At 39.3% G+C, this 21,572-nt stretch overlaps 1 protein-coding gene across 1 annotated transcript in view; it reads left to right on the plus strand.

Annotated features, from left to right (window-relative positions):
- Positions 1-1,682: 1,682 nt before the first annotated feature.
- The window catches only part of LOC138721201 (cytosolic phospholipase A2 epsilon-like), a 31,409-nt gene continuing 11,519 nt past the window's right edge, over positions 1,683-21,572 (plus strand). Inside the window, exons 1-10 of the mRNA XM_069858048.1 lie at positions 1,683-1,779; positions 3,507-3,579; positions 13,954-14,090; positions 17,468-17,599; positions 17,963-18,003; positions 18,424-18,466; positions 19,230-19,293; positions 19,865-20,025; positions 20,299-20,394; positions 20,898-20,935. Coding sequence (XP_069714149.1) covers positions 1,753-1,779; positions 3,507-3,579; positions 13,954-14,090; positions 17,468-17,599; positions 17,963-18,003; positions 18,424-18,466; positions 19,230-19,293; positions 19,865-20,025; positions 20,299-20,394; positions 20,898-20,935 — 812 coding nt within the window. The 5' untranslated portion in view covers positions 1,683-1,752. The remainder of the gene's footprint in view (positions 1,780-3,506; positions 3,580-13,953; positions 14,091-17,467; positions 17,600-17,962; positions 18,004-18,423; positions 18,467-19,229; positions 19,294-19,864; positions 20,026-20,298; positions 20,395-20,897; positions 20,936-21,572) is intronic.

The following is a 21,572-nucleotide window of genomic DNA, read 5'->3' on the forward strand; positions in this document are numbered from 1 at the left end:
CTTGGTGCTACCATAGCCCTTCATTCCCAGGTCAGGCTTTCATGGGGACATCTCAGGAAACATCAGTTCACCTGCTGCAGAAGCAAATAAATCAGTCTAGATTTAGCCAGTTTGAGATCAGTTTTCGCAGTCTGGTGATAAATAGCCAAGGCTGCTTGTCTGATTGAAGGTCTTTTTTTGCCAGACAGGATATTTATGGAAATGTTATCTTTGTTATCATAGAATTATCATAGAATCATCATAGAATGGTTTGGGTTGGAAGGGACCTTAAAAATCATCCAGTTCCATTCCCTGCCATGGGCAGGGACACCTTCCACTAGATCAGGTTGCTCAAAGCCTCATCCAGCTTGGCCTTGAACACCACTAGGAATGGGACATCCATGACTTCTCTGGGTAACCTGTTCCAGTGCCTCACCACCTTTACATTAAAAAATTTCCTCCTAACATCTAATCTAAATCTTCCCTCTTTCAGCTTAAACTCATTATCCTTCATCTTGTCACTGCACTCCCTTATAAAGTGTCCCTTCTCATCTTTCCTGCAGGCCCCCTTTAAATACTCAAAAGTTGCTATAATGTCTCCCCAGAACCTTCTTTTCTCTAGCCTGAACGTCTCCAACTCTCTCAGACTGTCCTCATCTGGGAGGTGCTCCAGCCCTCAAATGATCTTCGTGGCTGTTCTGTGGACTTACTCTAATAGATCCATGTCCTTGTCTCATTTTACATCTCTTTAATCAGAAACGTTTTGACTGTAGATTCCTAATCCTAAAATGGTTGATGACTAAAGTAATATTCATTGTGTGCAAAGCTTTAAGGCCAGAATCGACTCTTTATTGTGCATTTTCTTGATATGTGTATGTAGAGAGGAAAAACAGGTCATGAGTACTGTCAGTGTATAGTATCACCTCCTGCAGTTCTCAAGTGGTCATTTCATATCAGATATCTGGGCATGTAAGTAGCTGGACCTGTGCAAGGGCCATTCACCTTTGTATCTGCTGCTGCACAGTTTTCTGCCAGAAAAGAGTTAAGTGCAATTCTTACTATCATAATTTGATGACACTGCATCACTTTAAAAGCATATAGACGTTAGCATTTAAAATGAATATTTGTATGCCCTCATTTGGTGAATTTGTTATTTTTGTCTTGATTTACTAAGAAGTTTTGTGTTTGCGAAAGCGTTCTGAAAGCAGGAAAACATATATTCACCTGACAAGTATATGAATGGAATTGAGGAAACATCTACCAGAAAGCAATTCAATGCCCCCTGCCTCCAAGAAAAGGAAAAAAAACTTAAAAATTGTTGAAATAGAAGGTTTTTAAAAGTTATTTAATCCACAACACTTTTGTTGTCAATTGTGGTGCTGTAGAACTCTTATTTTCCTCCAGCCTATCTGTAGCTGCTTTTATCTTCTCTGTTTTGTGCGTTGCCTAGTCTGCCGGGTCATAGGCATAAGGGCTGTGCATTGTCACTCCCTTATCTTAATTGCTAACAACTCTTGGCACCTTGGTGTGTGCAGCCTTCCCCCCAAACACACCTCTGGTGTGTAGCTATCAAATAAGCTCAGCAAATTTCCTCCCCTTCTCTCTTCATACTTTCTCTTTCAGGCAAGCAGGAAGGTGGGGCTTGGGTAAGGCGTTTGCTTCTCACCAGGTGCCGCCTTAAAGTCTGCAGAGGTACTTTGTGAGTCACTGCCAGCTCTTGCCTCCAACAGTGAAGTGACATCCGTATCTGACTTGTATTTAGTAGGGAGCACAATGGGATCGTACTGGAGTGCTGATGAGGTAAGAACTCGAGAATTTAGATCGTAATTAGAAGTTGAAGATGACCTGTGATGTGTTTGTGACTGGAATTCTGGTGCCTACAAGAGGACATGGGACCTGTTAGTCCAAATTCATGTATGTATTGTCTTCTTTGTCAGGATGACTGAGAACTTGATATTGGCTTGATATTGATATTGGCTGCCTTGTGGAAGGAATTTTTCGTAACAGAGGGAAGGTCAGCTACAGTGAGACATACACATGGAGGACAGAAAGCATTCTGAGGTGTCTCACATGAACTTGCTGTGGGTTTGGCCTGCATCTGTAGTTTGATGCAAGCATTGTATAAGCTGGACTCTTCCACAGTGCAGCATCTGCCAGCTACGAGTATAGTTACATGCTGTGCCAAGGTAGCTGTGCTGGTAGCCACCTGGTAGCGGTATACACAGGTAGGTCACTAAGGAAACACTAAGCATCTACAGGCTCAGGTTCTGAAAGGAGGGGAGAGTAATGAACAGAGTCTGCTAATAGTCTTTGTGTAGAAAGTACGTCTTTAAAGAAAGGAACGAGGCTGCCCTCTCTGCTCTTTGCCTTGTGCTTAACCACTGAAACAGCCTCAGGAGAAAGAGTAAAATCTTCTCGATAATGGAGGGGTGGGAGCAGGAGAATTATTCCATCCAGAACCTAAATTTAGACAGAAGACATTTACATATGCCTTTCTGTTTTTGAATGAGTCATAAAATATGGACCAAGGTTGACTTATCTTAATTCAAGAGTGACAGAGGAATTTGTATCCAACTTCTCAGCTGGGTCAATTCCTAAATGGAAAAAAAAAAAGAAGTGACATAAATGCCGTAAATGGATTTAATGGAAGCATTTTGCTGGCAGGGAGTGGGAGAGGGATTTGGTATTGACTTCCAGTGAAGCAGTAGCTAAAGTTTTGCATACTAACATCTGCAAGAATTAATAATTTGTTTAGATTGTGTCTAGTTATTTGCCTTTCCTTTTGTGCTTGACCTTTCAGCTAGTGATCTTCTTTGCAAATATCGGGTGTCTGGTTTGGGTGGTGAAGTTTCATTGATATCTCTTCCTAAGCTTTTTTCTTTCATGTAGGTTCTGCTACATTTGTGCTGGTGGTGCCACACTCACACAAGAGTTTCATTTTCCTCTGGGTCAGGATGCTTTTGAACATAGCTAAGATATTGAGATATACAGCATTGTAATGATACACTTTACCACAAATTGTTTCTGTTTCCTAGCAGTTCTTTGCATCTCCTCATTCTTTTCTTCCTGACCTCAATAGCTGAACACCTCACAACCATTAACATACTTGCTCTTCGCCATTTTATCTTTATCTATAAATGTTTAACAGAGGTGTTTCTCATGCATGCTCAGTGTTTTCTAGCTTGTTTTTTGAGTTTAATTGTTGATAAAGATTTCTTTTAAGTTAAAATGTCCTGTTATGTAATGTAAGCATTAGTTTTATTTAAAAACATTTTACTGTGTTATCTATTTTACTGTTTTTTCTTCCATTAATGATATATATACACAGATAAATATTTCCTCTTCTCCTGTCTCTTTTTTTAATTCGACGTAAATATAGCTTTGACTTCCAGTGCAATGCAAGTAGCTTATCTTCAAATTTTTCTGCACAGCTTTGAAAATTGAACACAAACTTATGAGAGGGAATGCTTTATGAAGCATAAATAATGTAATATTCATGCAGGTAATAACTTTATCATTTTTCGTAGAGTGAGGAATGTCCATGCTGCTCACTCTTTGTGAAAATCATAAGAATGAGAAATCTGAGAAAGGCAGATCCATGTAAGTATCACAGTTTTTCTTTGTGATTCCCAGTAGTTCAGTTCTGAAAGCTTGCTTCTATAAGCAAGCACTATAACTTGTGTATGAACTGTCACCATTGCCTAAAATATTGTTGCATATTTGAATTTGGACCATTCTTAGAATACAATTTTGTATAAACAATATTTGTCAGTTTACAGAATGTTACTATTAGTGGAAATATCAAAGGTCTTCTGTGGTGTACTGTAAAGCATCTTAACTGCTAGCAAGCTTCAGAGCCAGTTTCACTCGACAAATTAAGCTGTTAATTCTCAGCTGCTGTTATTGATTCACTGAGATGCAGGTTGTACCTCTGCTTCTTGACAAAAGTGCCAGCATTGATGTAGAATGGCTGCCATAACCTGTAGGGTACCATGGAAGCTTTGGTATCATCTTCAGTACCTGTCTGGTTTTTGTAGACAGAAGAAATACATACAGGTAACTCTGAATTGTCAAACAGCTTTTTTCCTGTCAAATATTTTCTGAAATGTATTTGAAATATCAGACTTCCAAGGCAAAAACAATACCATTGAAATGTTTCTGGGGACTTGGTGGAATGGGTGGAAGTGGAAGTGAAGAGAGAAAAATGTCAGCAGTTACTTGGGTAAGAGAAAGAGAGCTGAAGGTCAACTCAAATATCTGCTTCAGAGATAAAGAACAAGGCAGGAATGCAATGAAGAGGAAGTGAATGTGAAACTTTGCATATTAAATAAAAAGAAGTGAATCCAGCAAGAGTATTTGCCTCCATGGAGATTACTGTTCAATTCTTGCAGTTCTTCAATTTCTGCAGCCTGGACCTAGCACAGGCCTATTTCCTTTTCTTGAAAGCAGCATGTCTTCAGAGAAGTATGGAACAATGGTTCTTTTCCCTCTCTGTCTTTTTTAATCTCAACTGAGCTGTTTTCTGGCATAAATTATACCAGCCCAAGAAAATACCCTAGTTGCCCTGAGAGTCTATACCATCAAGATAACCACCTACAGACTTCATAACTCAATACTTGCCTCTGGCTTAAAAACAGGAATGTTTATTTCTTTCTCAGTATTTTATAATGATTAAATATGGTAGTCTTTACATTCTTAAGAACCAACAAATCCATAGCCAGTTATCTTAGTTCTTTATCTTTTATTAGTCTTTATCCTCTCTCTTTATTTTGCGCAGGTGTTTGACTGCCTAATTGCAGGTATGAAGCTATATCACTAGAGATTTGCTTCCAAAGCCAGATGTGGAGGAAGATCTTTGTTGGCAAGAGCCAAGAAGCAACACAGAGTGCCAAAGTCTGAGAGGCAAGACCACCTGGTCTTGTCTACTTCCCATCCCAACTGCCTTTATTGTGCAGCAGAGCACCATATTCTATTTTCCTTGTGAGAATCAGGAGCAAGTTACTAGTGGCATAAGTAGACAGCCAGTGAGATTTTTTATGCACAGCACCTGTATCCTCTCTCACTTAATTTTTGTGGAGCCATGCTAGGTGTTGTGATATGCATCACAAGAAATGAGAGTGTGTTAAAAAGCATTGAATTCAATTGGAAAACCAGCGTGAAAGTGCAGTAGGAACCTTTATGTGGCAGTCCTTTAATTCTTGACAAAAATATTGTGCAGAGATGATTTAACACCTGAACAATGAAAGCAGTCCTCAGAGGAGGAGATCTAAAGGCACTTGTTAAAAAAATCAGTCGTTGAAGACTGAATCTGCCATGTACAGCAAAGTTCACTTTGTAGTTGATAACAAGTTCCAAGTGATTTTAGGCTGAAGTGTATTTACGGGCAGTGAGAAAAGTGGAGGGTTTGAAAGCAAACTAGGGAATCCTAAACTATGCATTTCATTGCACGTTATTAGAGTAACTTGAATGTAGCAACAATCATTTAAGAAGATAATAAAGATAACTAGTTAGGCCTACATATCTGTTATTCCTTGGGGAGGTCAATATACTTACATCGCTAATTAAATAGACATGGACATTTCTTTTTTCTCTTCTTTGCTGTGCATACATAGCAGAAACGCCTACTTGAGGAAAGCTGGTCCTTTCCAGGCTGTCCTGGAAAGGCCTTTTCTGTGTGTTAGCTAGGGTTAGCTCTTACACAATCACAACTATCCCCTTGTACTTACTCCCAAACTGACAGAAAACATGTCATCAACAACTGCATGACTGCAGCTGTCTACTGCTTTAAAACCGCAAAAGCTTTGCGGCTCTCACAAACCTTCAAAAATGCATTCACAATTTCTGCAAAATCTGAATTCACTGACTAGGTGGTGCTATTTCTCTGCAACTGTATAGGATGGTATATGGTGATTTTGGAAAGAAGTCTCTAGTTGCTCAAAGTCTGAACACTTAATGCAGCCAGGCTAGCTTGAGGCACTAGTGAAATAGGAAGCCATCGGCAGCATCAAGAACGAGAGCCAGAAGCTGAGGTCCTTGGGTTCTCCATGTTCTTGCATCCCCATTCCAGTGTACAGGGATGTGAGAATAGTTGTGCTGGATCAGATCAAATTCTCTCCCATCCCATTTTTGCCTTAGTGAGAGAAATCCTAAAAGCAGTCCAGGACAAAGAGTTGGCAATAGGATTATGCACAAGGATGAAGAAGTAGTTATGTAGATGGCTGTCAAGTTGCAACAGGGCCTGTAAACAAGGATTTCCTCACTGGTTAAGAGACAGAAACAAACAGATAGAAAAACAACTGTTAATCAACAGAAGCTCCTCCCAGTGATGTCATATCCTGAAGCAGGATTTTTATTTCTGTAATTGTAAGTTGCTATATCAAGATCAAGAGCTAACTGCATAGCTACTAAGATACCTGTCAAAATGTAGGCCTAGTCTTAACTGATGTTTATAATAATTAAGTCATAAACACATAATAAAAGTAAAAAATTAATGGATAGTCTCAATGAATATCATGTGAATAAAATTCAAAATTGCAATTGATAACAACCTCTGTACCTTTTCATTCAATCTTCTGTTTGGTTTTATCCAGATAAATATCATGATACCCAACTCTACTCCCACTCTTCCTCTGTTCATTGCTGCCATGTAATCACACGCAAAAAGCTAGTTTCCCACAGATCACGCATTCTCTAGTTTGAAAGATTATTTTGAGAATTTTGCCTTTCTCAAGTCTTTAATGTATTGTAGGCAAAACCACCATAATGGAGTGTATTGTGTAGACCAAAGTATATATTGTGTTGATGTAGTTGCAGTGTCTTGTATACATGGTAAAAGTTGTGGAGATAAAAAGCCTGTGCTGTGCCTTCATTGCTTTGTAAGCTGCCACTATAAAAGATAATGCTACCTATAATGAAGTTGTTCATTAATACATTATTTGTTTAGGGATCTTGGTCAGGCCACTTCCTTACAACTCTGGAAATATTTGCATCTATGCTGCTAGGTATCAAATTTTTTGTATTTAGGTGGACAAGGAACTTCTTGCAGCCACGCTGGCTTCTGTGTACTTCTGTGTGTGAGAACAGAGAGCTCTTCTGGAAGTTGAAGGCATTATGTGTGATGTTCCCCTATAACTCAAAACCTTAGTTCATCATCTCTAAAGTAAGGGGAGAATAAAGGGCATTAGGAGCCCCACTTGGGCATAAGGAGGATGAACTGATCACTGGCTGAAGGACTGCTATAAGGAGTAAACAACCTTTGGTAAATGATAGGCTCATCTCTGTCCGAAAGGCAAATATGAAAACAGCTACCATGCTCTAATACTGTACCAGCACAGGTACTGTTGCAGTTGTTGTCCTTCATTAAACAGAGATGATCTTTAAAGCTTTTTGTTATGGTGCTATATCTTCCTAGTAGACTTCATTATCCTCTTATTTAGAGGAGGCTTCTGGTTAATAAGTAATTTAAACAGGTTTTAAAATGATTTATTATTTTTTAAAGTGTCAAAACCTGCTTTAAAACAGGTTTGAAAAGGGTGGAGGCAATGGAAATGAACAGGGGAGAAGCCTGGGTGGAGAAGAGAGACTGGAATGAGTAGGTGATGATGCAGCAATGTAGAACCACATGGTGCTTTGAGAGGACACAGGTCCAGACAACAATTCGTGACCCTTCACTCCTCATCTGCCATTTGTCTTGCAGAGTTAAAAGGTAGTGGCAGACTCTGCTCAGAATGTGACTTTCTAGTTTGCACTTGGAAAGTCCCAGCAGATCTGGATGGATGTTTCTGCAAGAGTTGAGACATATTTCATTAAGTTCTGTGCTAATAAATAACATGAGCAGCACAAGACTAGCATGTGGTTTCTTTCAAACATGTGTAAGCAACTTCAACAGTTGTTAACAGATAATGAAGATGAAGTATGTGCTCTGATTTCTGAACAGAATTTCTATGTCTGCAAACTTCTTTATGCTGCACTGTGTAACACCTTCTAACCACTTACTAAACTATGATAAGCATTAGTTTTCCTCATGCTCACAGTCTCCTCTACCTTGTTAAAAGTTATTGTACCTTTGTGGTTTTGATCTGTGTTTACAGTGGTCATGTGGGACATTCGAAGAAGTCATAATGCATGTGAAGGTTGACGCAGACATTTACTTATTGCAGGGCTTGCTTTAGTATTTTTGAAGTATTCCTTTGATGAGGAGAAGAAAGTACAACTTCTCATCTTTGGTACTTTATTGTGAAAACTACATTTAAATACTTTTTTGCTCAACGATTCCCAAAAGATTTTCTTGCACACTGCAGTCCTGTCCTTGTTCTGGTTTCATCAAGACAGCAGTATCTGCAACTCATCCGGTTATGCTTTTAACAGTGTGACTAACATCTGTAATCAGTGATTCATTCTTTCCCTGTACTCTTTTACTTTGTGCATCTGCGCTCTCTTAGTGCTCTTTCACACACACCTGGATGAGTGCTGCTGAGGTGAGCTGTACACTAAAAGCACAGTGTGATAAGGCATATGCCTTAGACCCCACGGAGATTCATTCTGAGCATTCACTCAGAGCAGTGTCAGAGAAAGCCCTGCCCATAGGCAAGATTTAGAGAGCTTGAGGACCTTTATCAGTGATGGTCTCCAGAGGGGAGCTTCAGGCAGACTTTTTGCTGAACTGAGGACTTTGATTACCTTGTGGATAAGGACCAAGAACGCAGCTGTGATTTGCTGTTTGTGGGAGGCCAATGTAAAGCAGAAAGGCTAGGTTTAACATGTCTGTGATAATCCGCACTGCTGAAAAGACACACTAGAGTGTCCATGTGAGACTGTAACTTCTTTCTTGGGCTCTATGCATGACAGTATCCTCAGCAGGAACCAATAAAGTAGTGCATCAGTAGTAGCCGGTGAAGATTAAAAGTAAGATTCACTCACAAATGTTGGTGCTGGTGCTTTCATTGTATTCTGCTGTTAAATTTGCAATATTATTGAATGTCTGCCTGGCAGAGGGATTCATCTTTTCCTGTTTGTTCAGGACCAATCTTGACTACTCTTTTCTAAAAAGAGTTTCCTTTCAGTTCAAGAATGAAAACTAGATAAAAGGGGTCTTGGTTATAAAAGTTCATTGTAAAGCAAATAAATCTGTTCTTAATGCTTTCATTCATTTTCACTCACAGGAAAGTTGCTGCAGACTTCTAGCACAGTTGGGATTTCTAGAGGACTCCAGTTAGAACATAAGCTCATTTAATTTCACCGTGAAAATAGGATTAGCTGTAGCATTGTGATAAAAGACAGTCTGGAGGCTCTGTGATTATCTGTGGCTTACTTTGTCATGAAAGAAACTGATGGTGACATGTTTGTGGAAAAGACCTATAAAATGTGAAGACTTGGTTGCCAAAAGCAAAACACACATTGGCAAGACCCATTTACTTTGTAGTGTAAACACTTCTACTTTCAGTGGGCTGTTACAGTATGTTATGGAATTTTACTTACCAAGTTAAGTCATCAGCATTGATGTATTCACCTTCATAGTGGCTGCTGCAAACCATTATGAATGGTTTCATGATGGTGGAATGAGGTGTCTTATTACACTCTACTTTTGTTACTTAGTAATAACAATGTGCCTATTATTTCCATGTCATTTTCCTGCCATAGCTCTTCCGTTCCCACTATAAAAACTAAAGAACATCTACAATTATCTATTTTTATTTATGTGTACAGAATCTACAGTAAACTCTTATGGACTATCAGTGCTTCTCTTGTGTTCTAACTACACACAGTGTTTACATTGACAGTGTCAATATCTGGCCAAGACCTAGTTTTCTGCTACTTTATTTTTAAATGGAAATGGAAGAATTTCCTAAAAAACATTTTCCGTTGGTATGTGTGAGATTGCACCACATATCACTGCAAGAGGATCTGAGGTGGAACACAGGAATTCTGACCTTTTAGTAATACCTCTTGGCCAAAAATAAGTGGTTTTTAGTTCCTGCTGGCGACATTCTGGAATTGGGAAGAGTGAAATAGTGGCAATGCTTATGGAAAGTCAAAAAACATATTTACCTATGGAAATATATAATTTCCATTTTACCAAAACTATGTAAGGGTGATCTAATGGTATCTATGCCTCTGTTAGCTTGTACAAATTTTCTGAGAACAGCTATCTGTACCCACAATGCCACTTAGGTAACAAAATTTAGCCCTTGTTTCTTCATGGAGAAGTTGAGGTAGATAGGAGAAGCTGTAGCACTGCTATCTGTGGGCATATCTACATTACATTGAGTTGCTTTTTCATTGTTTCTTATTGATGATTATATTGCGATGGTCCCTGGAGACTCTAGGCCTTGTTACTTGAATACTGTGTGTATCTGGAAAGGAAAGGTGGCAGCTTTTTCAATGAACTTACAGTCTTACTTTATATGCGTCAAAGATGGAGACTTGCCATTGTTTTGGAGACAGCGCCCAGATATCTGAGAATCAATCTCTTGGGCTCATGTACAGTACAGTATAAGGATGTCCTGTCACTTCCTCACCTGACAGTCAAGGTTGGCACGAAGACTGGTTAGTTGGTTTCCATGCAATGTAATTGACATGACACAGTTATCCTGTTTATTCCTTCCAGCATAAACATGGGCATCATGTGGCTGCAATTCCATATGACACCTTGTGGGTTCACCTGGACTGGTCCTCTTCTGCTGAAGCAGGATCAAATTTACCTTGTCTTTCAGTCTTTGATACATATCTGGATACCAGCACCCTCTGAAATCTCTCCCGCTTGAGTTAAACTTGTTAGAGCTGGAGAAGTTTCCCTAATATTTATCTTTATTTATTTCCCTCTGGCCATACAGAGCCACCGATCATTATCCTCTTTGTATCAATCATTTGGACATTATAGAACTAACTATTACCATGTTATTTGACAGATGTTGTTGTTGCATTAGCAAACTGGAAAATGAAAGACAGTGAGCATGCATTTACTTGTTCCTGTCCAGGCCTGGGAGTGAATGCAAAAAGATCACAGTGACAAATGCCATCACCTGCATTTACATTTAACATCACGTATTTAAGATCTGGTCCAAAATTTATCTAAATCTGTGCTATATATGTAAGTTACCAAATAAGTCCTGCAACATTGTTGTTCTGGGGCATAATTTGTTACTCTTCATATGGTGACCTGGCTGTGATCGCTTATATCTGGATTCAAATATCTTTGTCTCTGTCTGCGTCTGTTGGTCTCAAGTTGCATCAGGGGAGGTTTAGACAGTATATTAGGAGAATTTTATTCACTGAAAGGATTATCAAGCATTGGAAGAGCCTGTTCAGGGTGGTGGTGGAAGGAGGGGCTTAAAAGATAAGTAGATGTGGTGCTTATGGTCTTGGCTTAGTGGTGGGCTTCGTGGTTTTAGGTCTATAGTTGGACTTGATGATCTTAAAGTTCCCTTCCAACCTAAATGTTTCTATTCTGTTCTATTTACATTCTTGTCTTGGGCTATGTTGAGACTGAGGTTTTGTGGTTGCTAACTAAGCTGGCTTTACGTATGGTTCATCAGGTTGAGGGACTTTGTTTTTGCTGTTGTTAAAGATAAACAGTCTTGTTAAAGACTAGCATAACTTTTCAAGATGGCTATAAGTGTATTGTGCTCAGAGAGGATGTAGGATTGAACAGAGATCCCACCACAGCTCTATCTAGATATAAGATTTTGAGTCAGATGTTTAGAGCTTCTTTAATACTCTGAAAATATCAAATGCCTGTCTTCTAAATCAGGATTCGTAGCTTGAATGTACAACAAAGACATATCCCAGACTATCAATGAATAAATTCTCCAAACTATGCATGTATCAGTGGTCTGTAACTGACAGGTACAGCTGCTGAAGAAACAGATATTCTCACTCTTATCTTTTTCTCTGGCACCATCTGAGGAAGTAACTATGCAGTTAATATTATCTTTTTGTCAAATGTTGAAAATCAATGGAAGAATTGTAGAAATATTGTGGGCAGAGAGATAAATAGATTATTTTATAACGTACTTTACCAATATATTGTTATCCACAGGTACATTGCACATATTCTGCTTTTTAAAATTGCACTAATAAGTCTGAAAATATCCCAGCATTACTTACCAGGATTATAAGTATCTACACTTGCGATGTCAAAGTCATTTCTTTCCTGGTATAGACAGTAAGGGGGAAACTATTGAATGCATGCTGAAAAACTGGAAGATGTTTCATGTTCAGGCAGCATCAGAAGACTTGAAAGATAAATCATATACAAACTAATTGCACAAATTGCTTTAAGCAACACCTATTCATTGTCACATGGGTTACACCACAACTTGAAAGAAAGTGTGGAATGAGAGCCAAGAGAGCTGTTAGAAGAAGAATAACATAGTTCCTGATAAGGCAGTCTTCTTGTGGGTCATGTGGAAATATTAATGATAGTAGGTTTTTTTTATAATGCTTTTAATCATGGGATGTCAAAGCATATTACAAAAGAGGAAAGGATCATTATCACTGTTTTATTGATGGGGAAATGCAGATAGAGAAGCAAGATAAATTTCAATTGAAGCAATTGCACAGAGTGACTTAGCAGTCTGTCATATAGCTGTGACTGAAGCCAACGTATCATTACATCTTTTCCAGCAGGTTATTCATTTGATCATGCTACCTCTTGGCATGTATCCCACTGTACCAAACTGCCTGTTATTACACCCAAATCTGACATGTTTTCTGTGATTACAAAACAAGTTCTTAGAGCTGAAGATACTAGAGACAGCTGCAGCTGCCCAGCAGAAAAAAGTTGTCCGTTGTTCAAAAAAAACTTGCAGACAGTGTGCAGGACTGAAGGACTGAGGAAGTAATTCTTCTGAATTACTCCAAATAGGAGGTCTGGAAAGGGTGAATGACTGTGGAGTGAGAGCAAGTCCCACCACTCTTGTATTTTCAGGCTTTCAGCTTATTACCATGGGTTTGCGAGACATCAATCCCTTTATGCACTCAAGAGCAAATGACCAGTACTGCTCCCTGCAAAAAAACCCACCATCTTCTTAGCAGTGTCGGAGAGAATCCCAGTCACCAAATACATCTATCAGGTTAATACACAAAATGATAGTTCCACAGACATACAAGTGCCCAACTTGCCTCTCACCCAAAAACTCTGGCAATCCCCAAGAGACAACTTGTCAACACCCTACAGGGGTGCCTGGCTGAGCTGTGGTCATCCTTTTGGAAGGCTACTTGTGCTGTCTTAGGGCTGGAAGTGGTTCCTGGGACCCCCACACCCAAGAAATCCTGGTGTATTCATGAAGATTTAGCACCATACTTGTATCCAACTGTGCAACCTTGTGTTATATTAACATCTTTCTCAGAAACTAGAAGATACTTCACTATCAAGGCTCAGAGTTTAAATCAGTAAGATAGAAGTGCTTTACTAATTTTGCCTATCTGTTGATGGTGAAGGAATGAGACCATATATTGGGTGAGACATTGGGCTCATTCCGTGGACTGGGCTACAGCTATGAGGAGGCAGAGGCGGAAAGGTCCTTCACACCCAGACCCCCTTTAGCTCTTCTGCTAAGGACAAAGTTAGCCTGTTGTCTAAATACTCAAATTAGCATTTTACACTTTAAAAAGACTCTCTTAAAATGTAAACCTTCTTTCTTCTCCATCACAGAAATTTATTGATTTGCAACAAACAGGGGACATGCCAGCAATGGGGTTTGTTAAGCAAAACTAGCTCTGCATACTTTTTTCTTACCAGTTGCCTTTATTGGAGTAGCTTCTTCGAGTTTTCAGACTCAAGAAACCAGATCTTCCACATGCAGGAAGGAACAAATAGTAAAGAATGTTATTAAATAAGGATTTGTAAGAAAAGCAAAAAACCCAATATCTCCTTTTTTGCATTTTGCTGTCTATATAGCACTCTAAGGCTACACTCTAATTTTTACTACACTCTAGTAATTTGTTACTTACAATGTATCTTTCCAAATACAGTTAGTCAAACTGATTGCTACGTAAGCCTGTCCTTGCCCACTGCTTCCGCTGAGACTGTCCGGACCAAAACTGTCAAGAACTGCAAAGATCCAGTGTGGAATGAAACATTTTGCTTCAGGATACAAAGCCAAGTAAAAGTAAGATGCAGAGTGCATTTGTATTATTATACAGAGATCTCATTCTGTGGTTGATGTGTAGGGTGCAATAAAAGTAAATGTGTGAGGGATTACAAAGATATGGATAAGCAGATGTGAAGCACTATGCAGCAAGCAAAATTAAATTTTACTTCCTGATATATAAAAGATAGCCAAGATATTTCACAACTATTCATCCAACATTCTATCACTTTTCACTTTTTCTCCTTTTTGTCTTGAAATCACTGCTTTTTGAGAGCAAAGGTGAGAATTTCAGAGTAAACCATACATTTTTACTATTCCTTTGGAATGACCTTCACTGAAACAAAATTGCAAAACAACAAGTAAAGTTTGCAAAAAAAAGACCAGCTGAACTCTTACCATGATGACAAATGTTAGAAGCTAAGAAGATTTGCATGACTTACTATCAGCTCCCTCTGAAAGACAGCATCAACATCAGAATCTATGAGTCCACAAAGATCAGTGATAGGCCAAGTAAGCCACCTGAGACAATCAAACTTTGTTTTTCTATCTTGGACCTTTCATTTCCTAGTGCTCGTGGTGTAGCAGGACGAGACCATATCTGTCAAGTACTCAAATCAGCAGGCCAGTCCCGCAGCTGTCTTGAGCATCGATAAACTCCTTCAAAAGAGTATTCAGAATAGCTTAAAGTGTTTCTACACCACAGGGGCTCCAGTGAACAATGCCTCTTACCTTTGCCTGCAGAAGTTGCCCATGATATACATTCTCAGGCTTACTTCCACAGAGTTAGGTGGTATTGGTGCTGTTTGGTACAGCATTTGGCTTTAACACTCCTGCCTATGTGTGGCCCACACCCAATGCTTTCCCTGCAGATCTTAAAAAAATTCCACTTTCTTCCAAAATATCAGTGATGTACAATTTCACTGAGCCCTGTAGGTTTATCAGGGAGGTGAAAGGCAAGGGACAAGCATTGCGGCATCGGAAGAAACACCCACTGAACTGCAACTCTTGGACCAGAACACCTACTCCTTGCAGTGTTTTGTGGCTGACAGGTCTTTCACAGCTGCAGTACAAGTAACAGCTTTAAAAAACATTTGGTCTCAGGAAGCTGCTTGATCTAGTCCTTCACAGAGTAATATTTGGGAAGACCTTACATTTACTTTGTAGTAATTTTGCAGCAAGAGACAAGATATGAGACATTAGTCTCAATACTTTTCAGTGTGTGGTAATGTCAGCATGGTGGTGGTTGCTGTGGGTGGCTTCAGTGTGGGCTGCACAGGATGGATCCTGGGTATTTGATACAACCAAAGTGCTCTGTCATGTCTGCTGTCTTGGTTCAGCAGACCAAGTTAAGGCTCTCACAGGCTTCACTGCACACGCCTCAGTTGCTCTGCTCGTTACTCTCCAAGCAGAGCCAGAGAGTGCTGGCCAGGTTATTTTCTCCTCATCTACAGTTGAGGTATTCATCTTCCTAAATCAGGGGAGCTAGATCTTAGTAAAATCATATAGTACACTGTCACTGTGGAAAAGAAAATCTTGTTTGCATGTGTTGGGCTGGTTCTCATCAGGGATGGGTGTGTTTACTGAAAGGCATCTGTTTTGATGAATGACAAAGCAGTCAGTGAGGTAAGATTTCTGTGGGGAGTGCTCCCCAGTTCCAGGAGGGCCACCTTGCCCAGAATTCATGGCACACAGCCCTGATGATGGCTGGCTGTGCTTGGCACCTTGCTCCCAGTGTTTCTGCCCTCATACTCTCTGTCAGGAACAAATGGAAACGGTGAACTGCCCAGAGAGCCTGGCTGCTTCCCACACAGCACCTCAGCAGTGCAGGCACCTCCCTTAGCCAGCCAGCAGGCTGTGCATGCCCTTCCTGGCTAGCTAGGAGTCACTGAGAGACTTTAAATCAGCCAGTCACTAAGAAAATGTCAGCCATTTTAGCCAAATAAGGACAATATGTTGCCATATCACAGTCAGGAACAGTGATCGAGTCTTCAGTATAACCCTGCCTTCTTCAAACTGCTTAATTTAAGCATATCTTCTCCATCACCTTCCATAACCCTTGCAAGCTGTTTATGGCTGGTCTGTAATCCAAATTGCTGTGACTGCTTTTCTCTGCTTATTGTCCATGTTTCTCTTAGCAAGCACGGTGGGCAGGAACCCAGTGCCGACCCTGTCAGCCCCAAACAGAATTGATTTTCCATCTGAAGCATGGTGTGATGCATTTACATATATGACCTTAAAGGGTAGGAAACTGCAGACTCACGTCCACTACATCTTGCCATTTCTCACCTCCTGGTTTCTTATCTAAATGATAGATGTCAAAATTGAAAACCAGATCATCTTTCTTCCAGTGTATCTGTATATTCAATTACTTATCAGATTTAGTTATGGACCTCCCTGTTATTACTTATGAACTTTTAAGGAGGCAAAACTCCCATGCTCACTCTTATTTGTGCACGTGTTTGTGTCAGAATATGTGCCTGTCTGTGTCTTTAATAAGCATTGAACCTCTTAGCAAGTTTCATTTAAATCTAAGGTATAAGTAAGAATCTCTGAAACATGAGGTCCATGTAATTCACGTGACTTGAGCTGCTGAATGTGTGGAGAGAGGCCTGAATTGTCTCTCCGCTGAGAAAAGAGCTGTTAATGCTAATTTGCTCAACACTCTGAGAGACACCTCTGAGCCAGCCCATACACAGCTACCAACTAGGTACAGCAGGGGCTGTTATCCCTCCTGTCCGTACAAACAAGCAGGTGACACAGGAGAGAGAGGAGGAGATTTATACAAAGGGAGGAAGAAAGAAGAGACTGAGAGATGTGGTGTATAATCTGATGGAAATAGGCCTTTATTCTGCTGCTTTTTTTGCCTTTTGTCTCCATTTTAACATAACCATATCAATTTCTGTCTATTCCATGATAATTATCTCCACATGATCTATTCAATAATTTACAGGATATTGTTATGCAACCATGCAGTTAGTTATATGGCATTTCCTTAGTGCATTGTAATCACTTCTTATATCCAGAGTTTGGGGGTATATAGCTATGCTATAGCAATGAAGTCCTGACCACTAAATGATTTCCTACAATTCAGGGAAAATTGGTGACCTCAAAGCAAATTAGAAGTCAAATAATTTTTTCATTATGGGAGCTAAATATTTAATGATTTTACTAGCCTTTGTGATTTAAATTAATCTGCAAGGGGAAATCGGCAGCAAATCCAAAAATGTTAGGTTGAGAATATCTTTCTTAATCTCTGTGTGGATGAGAAGGTTTTGCATACTTTCTCACTTCTCCCCATCCTTTTTATGTCTTCCTTAACATGTTGAACATGTTATCTTGTGCCTCCCTAAGGTCTCAAAATAGAAATGTTTCTAATACTATGCTTCTGTTCACAGAATATTCTTGAGCTAAAAGTCTATGATGAAAATGAAGTCATTAAAGACGAACTCCTTTTCACTGTCCTCTTTGATGTTGCTAAAATCCAGCTTGGAGAAATTGTTCACTTGACCTTTCAGCTAAATCCAAAGGTAAGGAATACGTCTTCCTTGGCCACAGGAAGGAAAAAAAATTGGTATTCTTGTATAGCAATTGTAGGTGGGAGGGTTTATTCCCTTTTGGTTTGCACCACATGTATCCTGTAAAATACCGTCCAAACCTTATTCACCAAAGTGGAGAAGTACAGTCAGACTGGGGACTTGGGGTCAGTGATGGAGGAAGAACACTTTCCAAACTAAATCTAACTCAATTGGTTTCACTCAGCTAAGCATACCCTAGAGCAGGAGGGAATTTTTTTTTAAGGGCTGTTTCATGATCCAGAATAATCATTGACAACTGCAGGCAGTGAGAAAGAAAATTCATTCAAATGCTTATAATGAATTGATCTTCTACAGACACAAGAGGTTCTGGAGGTTGAGTTTGCATCGGAAAGCATGTGAGTAAAACCCACATGGGACCAAAGAACTGTCTAGTTTATATAGTTTAAAATGCTCAGCTTCACCACAACAGCTGTTGTCCAACAAGTTAGTTGTGTATTGGTTAGAACATTATGTTTCTTATCTACAAAGAATCATCCTGGATACTAACTTATGTCATTATTTGCTGGAAGACAGAAACGGATGATAAGAATTGCAGCCACTGTGCTTATTACTACTGTTGCTTACCACTACCATTAAAAATCAAGTAATCCACATCTCAGATGTCTCCCAAAATTAAAAAATCTGAAAATTTGAGACTATGATGGACAAGGCAATCTTTAAGGAAAGTGTTATTCCTTGATGTTCTTCTAACACATCATACAAGATGTATTTAGGTTGTATTACTTCTAATTGCACTTTTTTTCCCTCTCTTTCAGTCCAGTCCCTCCCGAAAAGCTTGTCACTAATGGTGTATTAGTGGTAATTTTAAACTATTTCTCTTCTATGTTCATTTTCATGCTAGTGATGGGATTGGTGAGTCTGACAGGTGCCCCAACACCTCACTGCAGGCAGGGCTAAAGGGGAGGATGATGGAGGGGGTTGGACACCAGCAGCCACCCTGTTGTGCTGCTCCCTGTGGGAGGATGTATTAGGAAAGAGTGAACACAGTCATTGGGATATCCAGAGACGTGACCACCACCAGCAGCTGACAGCAAGCGTCTTGACAAAACCTTGACAAAGCTCTTTCATTGACTTACTGTGTCTATGTCATTCTGAGGACTTCTCTTGGGCCCCCCTCAGGACCATCCTGTTTTCTCCACCTCCATAGGATGATACGGAAGTTGCTTTCTTGACCGCCCTTAACTCACTATTTAGAGAAGGTGGCACTTGGCTGTCTAACCTTAACAAAGCAGGGCTATGAGGACAGCCCTGTGATTTGGGTAGCCCATCAGTCTACCCTCAGGAGGCCTCAGAACAATCCCTTACCCTCCCCTGTTATTTCCTCCCTGTTCTTACCCCCATCCCTGTGGATGTACCACAGTGCCACAGCCGTTTTTCTTTTAGCTGAAAGCTGGCAGATCTTCTGAGTGTCAGTATCTTTCTCTTATCAGCCTAACAAACACAAGGTGGGCAATTTTCCAGACCGCAGGGACTCAGGGGACCAGAGACAGGTAGCACTGAAGTGATTCATACGTGGCATGTTTTGTATACTTAATTCTCTCACCATTCATCCCTGCCACAGTCTCGTGAAATTTCCTGCTTGCAAGTCCTGGTTGACAATAGATGGACGAAGAAAAAACCTTCAGGTTAGATTTTAAACTAGAAACAAAAGATCTCATTTTATGGTAAACTGAAAATTTCTCCTTTTCTTCTGTCATTTTCTTAGGTGGTAATTTTTCTGTTTTATTCTTGCAATCAGAGCACCGGAACTGGGTGGTTAGGAGTACACACAGGATCATAGAACCAAAAATTGTAGTGTGTATACATGCTAACTAGCTATAAAACCTAGACTTTGAAAATAGAGTGAATGATTGCAGTGGTAATGAATCATCTTAGTGCTGTTAAATAGAAGTAAACATATATTTCTATCTCAATATTTACATTTGGCCCAACATTCTTGCATGTCTGAGTTTTTAAAACAACTACTGTTGTTCTAGAAGCTGTTTTCTCTTTTTATTTTCTTGGTTTCTTCCTCCTTCTCCTTCTCCTTCTTCTCCTTCTCCTGTTCTCTGGGTGGATAAAGAGTGTCAAGGAGATTTTAAGCATTGTTGAATGTTTTGTAAATTAAAATGGCAGCTTCAGAATAACCATTAAATGTTCTACTTTTGAGATCATAATATTTAATTTCTGTTACGCTTTTTTTTTTTTTTTTTTTAGAAAAGGACTTCTTATTTTCAGTGAAGGGTTCCTACGAGGACAGCCAAACCCTGTTTCTGGGCTCTTCCCAGCAAACTTTGGAACCCCTGGACTTCCATTACATTAAATATAACTTGTCAGAGCTCTGCATGGCTCTACCTGAGAAGCCTTCTTTCTTCTCGGTATGTGATCATTGGCTTGAGTAAACAAAGTCAACTCAAGGTTTTTCCATACTTGACTGAGGCAAATGGAAGGAATTCGTATTTTTAATTAGAAGCCATCTTTCATGATCTTCTGCTCTGGAAGAGCATTGTACTCCCTAAGATGTCTAAATATTAGATATCAACTTGGAAACTGCTGGAGAGTGAACCTATTTTTAAAAAAATTATTTGGTGACTGTACTTTTTAGTAGTGTATGCATTCAATATTTTTCTACATTATAATTTATTTTTCAGTGTACCTCAGGTGAAGAGAAAAATAAAGACTGCCATGTGTCTCTCACCATTCCTCTGGATTCACTTCCCTTCAAAGAGACAGTAGCAGTAACAAAGGTGATTGACACCAAATTTTTAGAATAAATGTGACTCTATGGATCAATGATAAATGATCATGAGTTAACTAGATCAGTGTGAAGTAAGAGTTTAGCTTTGCAACTGCTAGTGCCCATACATTCCCCACAGAGAAAGTTATGGATCTGTGTATTTCATGTGAACCAAACACAACCAAAAACCACAAACATTTGAGAGGTATTTCTGTGACCATAAGGGACTAATGCAGGTCAGAGCAAATACAAATGATGAGGCAAGAAAGAACACATTGGCAGAGCTAGTGCTGTTTTTTACTGTATATTGCTCTATTTATCTTTAGTATGAAACAATTTAAAGAAATTAAAGTGGACTTGGGTAAGTTTTAAAAATGGGTTGGATTTTCTGATTGTTATGGTTCTGTGGCTCCAACATGGCTCTTAGGAAAAATGAAGGGTTGCAAAGTTGACTAAGAGGAAAGGAAAGGACATAGAATCCTCTGCAGTGCTTACATTGTGGTTTTTTTCTAGGATGAAACAATCAATTTATATGTGAAGTCAAATGACTGGTAAGAAACTCTGTCTTTGGATTTTGCGGTTGTGAAAAAAAGATGCTACCCAGCTTTTTTTTTGCCTTCTTACTTTCTGTAACTAAGAGATAAAATATTTAGTCAATTACTGTATTTACTCCATTTTATCCTGCCTTAGTTAGCCATGTCTAGAAGGTGAACATTTTTAACTGTGCTTGGTGATATTTCCTGTTATGGTGCTATGCAGGACTTCAGTTTAGATGGGGAGAATAATTTTTTCTGGCTTCAAAATAAATGGAACTATGATTTTAGAAAAATATGTGTTTATACATTCCTCTATAATATGTTTATAATTCCCTTACTCACAGAGAATCCAGAGTACTTATATTTATAAAACCTGAAGGTCTTTAAGCTACAAATCCTAAAAATTCCACTGTTTATAGTATCTGTATGCGTACTGCAGTATTTATGTTAGACACTTCTTGAGAATCAGTATAGCAACAAACAGTATTTCTTGGGGTTTTTTTTCTGTAAGATCTTACAACTTTTTAATTTTCTCAGTCTTTTCTCCACCTTGTCTATATCATCAGCTTTTGTAAGCTGAATAGTAGAATTTGCAACTTCTAAGCAGACGTCCAGACATTAATTGTAAGAGATCATGCACATTCTATTTAAC

Source organism: Phaenicophaeus curvirostris, chromosome 5 (genome assembly GCF_032191515.1).
Source record: "Phaenicophaeus curvirostris isolate KB17595 chromosome 5, BPBGC_Pcur_1.0, whole genome shotgun sequence".
NCBI classification, from domain to species: domain Eukaryota; kingdom Metazoa; phylum Chordata; class Aves; order Cuculiformes; family Cuculidae; genus Phaenicophaeus; species Phaenicophaeus curvirostris.